This window comes from Amblyraja radiata, chromosome 1 (genome assembly GCF_010909765.2).
Source record: "Amblyraja radiata isolate CabotCenter1 chromosome 1, sAmbRad1.1.pri, whole genome shotgun sequence".
NCBI lineage: Eukaryota > Metazoa > Chordata > Chondrichthyes > Rajiformes > Rajidae > Amblyraja > Amblyraja radiata.
This window is the reverse complement of record NC_045956.1, coordinates 49,340,132-49,344,780: the sequence shown is the minus strand read 5'-3', so window position 1 is coordinate 49,344,780 and position 4,649 is coordinate 49,340,132. Positions and strand designations below refer to the sequence as shown.

At 40.2% G+C, this 4,649-nt stretch overlaps 1 protein-coding gene across 1 annotated transcript; it reads right to left on the bottom strand.

The window, feature by feature from the left end:
• Positions 1–826: 826 nt before the first annotated feature.
• On the bottom strand, positions 827–4,221 carry exosc3 (exosome component 3). Its single transcript, XM_033021532.1, has 4 exons — positions 3,984–4,221; positions 2,093–2,242; positions 1,667–1,818; positions 827–1,583 (listed from the first exon to the last, which is right to left on the bottom strand). The coding sequence occupies exons 1-4, from the start codon at positions 4,179–4,181 to the stop codon at positions 1,376–1,378; spliced, it is 708 nt and encodes a 235-aa protein (XP_032877423.1). The 5' UTR covers positions 4,182–4,221; the 3' UTR covers positions 827–1,375.
• Between the last annotated feature and the right edge of the window lie 428 nt (positions 4,222–4,649).

Here is a 4,649-nt window from a genome sequence, read left to right as displayed (position 1 = left end):
GAGACATGCGAGGGCCTCATCTGTGATACAAGAGGGGAACTCCCGTTCCTCAAAGAATGAAGGCATCTCAGATGGCGTGGGATTCTTTAGGGAACCGAGACAATTTTGTAGTGAAATGAAATAGAAAATGATCACCCGGGTAATTAATTAACATTTAAGGATGCATAAGACCAAGTCGCAAGCTATAAAATAAAATAAATCTAGAATCATTAATGGTTATTTTTTTTCAGGAAGAAAACCGGTCTTCCTGACCTATACAAGTCAATAGACTTACCAATATGCATAAACGTATCAATGTTTTCTCAGTTCAGTGATAATTAAAGAGACACAATAAATGCCATTATGATATTGATATCCAACTAACCAAAAAGTATGAAGACAACATGCAATTTATGTTCACGTTCTTGTTACTTGTTCATTACTGGAATTAAATGTTGATAAACATATAGAAAGGAATAGGACGAAATGAACACATCATAGAAGGACTCATTCATTCCTTTAATCTACAGCCACCAAGAATTCCTGTCATCCCAATCACCAAAATGAGAAATATTTGGCTTATTGAAGTCAACAAGGATATTCTATTCATTTAGCATTTTAGAAAGAGATTCATCCAAGTTCAAGCATTTCATAGACCGAAAGAGACAGTTGTCATATAAAATACCATTCCTTAAGAATCTTTGCTAACGTTGACAATGAGTTGTGAAGATTTAAATCCATAAATGGATTAAAATATCTTAAGTCTACACGTGAAAAAACTTTAAATAATTTCTTTCTTGGAGAATTGCTCAAATCCTGCGCACCACATAAATAACACAAAAGACAGTTACTATCAGAACTATATAATTTTTATTTCTATAATCTGTCAGTTTCCCAAATCATATTGAATTGTGTGGTATAAAGAAAATAGGAAAACCATAATTTGATAATTCTGAACATTAAAAAACATACAATATTTAGAAATAAAAAAGTTCAAATATTACATCAAGACTGTAAACCTCACTTGTTTAAACGTCCAAATAAATTGCCCATTTTCTTTCAATTTTAACACTGGAGCACAACCTGGATATTGTTTCTGTTTTATCAAGCTGTTGGCTGATCAGCTATTGTACTAATTTGATTGAGAATTCAAGTATGTTGCAGAAATAAGTCATATTTGACCATCAACAGCTAGAATATTTCAACATATTCAAAAGTTGTATGTTGTTAAATATTTTAAACATGTTTGACAACATTGTGAGACTTCTAACAACCAATACGTTTGTAAAGTCATCAAACTCAGTGCATGATCTTGACTTTTCCATCCAGCATTGATTTTTTCAGGCTAATGTACAGAACTTACAAATGCCTTTACTGAATCAGAAATGGCTGAGATTCACGGCACATTCTCAGACAATTTTTTGAAGGCACGTTTCCTTTGATCTGTGGTCATGTTTTCACAGCTTTCTAATACATTGGCTACAAGTAATGTATGTTTAATTGTTTTGGCTTTTACCCATATCCGTCCATTCATTCCAATCACTATCTCAAAGGGGTTCAAATCCCCAAGATTCTTGATGACTTCACAGTTCGGAGAAAGTAACCTGAAATTCAGAATTTAACAAAATATAATCAGACAAATGATTGATAGCAAGGTGCTCAGAATATTCACAACTTAGTAACTTACTTGCGTGCAATATTCAGTGAAACCTTAAATAATAATCCATCAGGTCCAATCACTCCCATCCCATTCGATCGTCCACAGCTATCAATGCAAACCAGTTCAGGTTCCATATCTTTATTGGCCACAACAAACTGTGCAAAGACAAGATCTCCGACCTACAAGTTTAGTAAAAAAAAAACAAAGACAGTGAATCTGAAAACTACCATTTCCAAGTAGTTAATTTATACCATTATGTAAAATGCCAATTATTTTTTTTATATATTGTGCATTCCTCGCTAGAAGCAAGTCCACTACATTCTATATAGGTCAGCCACACACAGATGTTTCCAAAAGAATGTATGATCGTTTAGTGGACTGAACATGTATTGTCAAATACACTTCCATCCAATCTGGTCAAAGTCATTAAAATTGAAGAAACACAAAACTTACTTGCACATTTGGTCGGTTTCGCTTTGTGGCTCCTTCAAATGCTAAATAAGATAATGAGGCTTGTTCACTTCCTCCAACATCAACTTTAAATATGTCACCAGATTTTGTGGTCACAATTCCTATCACATATTCACCTTTAGTTGGTACATACTGTGGGGAAGGAAGGAGAGATAAAAAGAGGAAATAACAAATCTTTTCGAAGTGGAATCTTTCGACAATTCATTTATTAACAAACAATACATAAGATCAAATATTATTTTGGATGCTTCATTTTTAAAAGAGTTGTTATTAAAAAATGAATATTACTACTGCTGGAAATCTATGTTGAACAATCAGCTTTGCAATGGAATATACCTGTGATTCAGCAATTCTGTTAGATGCACGCAGAAGAATAATTATGGAAGTTCATCCACAATACACTTCAGTAGGAATTCAGTCACATTTGATGCATTACCCTAACATCCAAAGGTAATCAATAACATAACCAATATACAAGGTACAACTCAAGTAGAAAGTAGTTGGTGTGGCAATGTACAGCAAGCGATGGTACTGGAAGCAGATTCAATTCAATCTCCACCGGGTGGCGCTTCGATGGCAGCCTCGCCTACAGCCTGTCTGTCCATTTTTTGTTATTTTTAGTGTGTTTAAAAAGTTTGTGTTAATGTTCTCTAGTTTGTTTTATGTGGGGGGTGGGGAAGGGGGCCGGGGGAAACTTTTTTCAATCTCTTACCTTGCCGGAGATGCAATTGTTTTCCGGATTGTATCTCCAATCGCTCTACGGTCTAACATCGTGGAGCTGGAGGCCTTGCTCTGGGACGTGAGATCTGGGATCGGAGATGATCCCTTGCCTGGGATCGACGCTTGAACCGGCCTACGGACCTTAACATCAAGCTCGCAGTCTCGGGTTGAGACCGTTGTCGGGACCCCATCCCCGATTCCCATATTTCCCGTGTATTCATCTCTTTTTCCTCCCCGTTTCCTTCCACCCATATCCCTCCCACTAGTTTTTCATTTCACTCGTCATTCCCTATCTGACACTCAACATGTTACGTTTATCTCTAGCCTGTCACTTATTCAACCAATCATTCTCCCTCCCCCCCCCCACCCCACCTGTTTTTGTAGCCCATCACTTGCCAGGCTTTGTAAATCCCTAGATCTATTTTCCAGCTTTCTCCCCCTGCTACAATTAGTCTGAAGAGAAGTCCCAACCCAAACTACCATTTGTCCATTCCCTCCAATGGTCGTTGCCTGACCCACCGAGTTCTTCCAGCTTCTTACTTGTTTTTTAAACTTAAGTTTCCCATTGCTCCAAGGTCTGAAACATTAGGTAGAGCTCGTCCTGTGCTGGGTAGTGGAGTTAGTTCAAACTAACTTTGTTGTGCTGCTGCAAGAAAGAATGTCATTGTTCTATCTGGGACATATGACAATAAAATTGTTTTACTGTTTCACTGTCCTTTTTTATAAATCATGTTTCTCGGGATATATAAATTGTATTAGTTGCTTAAGTTATGACATCGGATGGAAGCTGCATACCAAATCTCGTTGCACCTATGTGCAATGACAATAAAATATATTATTATTATTATTATTAAAAAAACACTGTTGACATTTTGTACAACTAATTGTACCCCTAAGCTAACAATGAGACAATTTGTGTAAACGAGTGGGGACAATTATATAGTGAAATCATATATGATGTCAAATGAGACATAATATATGAATCTAGCCAGGCATGGGATGATATGTTTCAGCACAACCCTTGCCCAGGTTCCTACCCCCAGGCAGGGACCTCGACACCCACCACCGCCGGGTGGAGGCCTCGGCTTCAGCTCCCCCACTCCCCCCTTCACCCCGCTGCCGCTGCCGCCGGGTGCAGGCCTCGGCCACTCACCCGCTTCTGCTGCGAATCCACCCAGTAGACCGAGGGCTCCTTGTGCCTGAGGATCCCCGATTTACAAGCGGCCAGTCCCAGGCCGGAACCCTGCCGCCGCAGGCCGGGTCCGCACAGCACCTTGGCCCCATGTGCGGCCGGAAAAGTCAGCAGGTCTCCGGCCAACACCACGTCCCCCACGGCCGCGCAGCGCGCCATCTTGTCGCCGTCACCGCCGCCGGACCACGTGACCGCCGCCGCCGCCGGACCACGTGACCGACAAGCTGCCGCCGGGTGACGTCATGCCCTTCAGGAACGCGAACCGCTGCCATCAGGCCACGTGACGTCATTGTTTGAGTGACGTCACGCCTCGTTACCTCATTCTCCTCCTCTCTTTGAGACATAATATATGAATCTAGCCAGAATCTAGCCTGACACATCTCTAGGCTCCCTCTCCCCTGACTCTCAGTCTGAAGAAGGGTCTCGACCCGAAACTTTCTCCCATTCCTTCTCTCCAGAGATGCTGCCTGTCCCACTGAGTTACTCCAGCTTTTTGTGTCTATTTCTATGCTTTCATTCCATCTCATTGTACTCGAGTATGTGAAGAGTTTTGCACAGTTTGGGGTTTGTATATATTTTTGATTCTAAATAAAGTTTAATTTTGAAAGCAAAGTATGACACCATGTA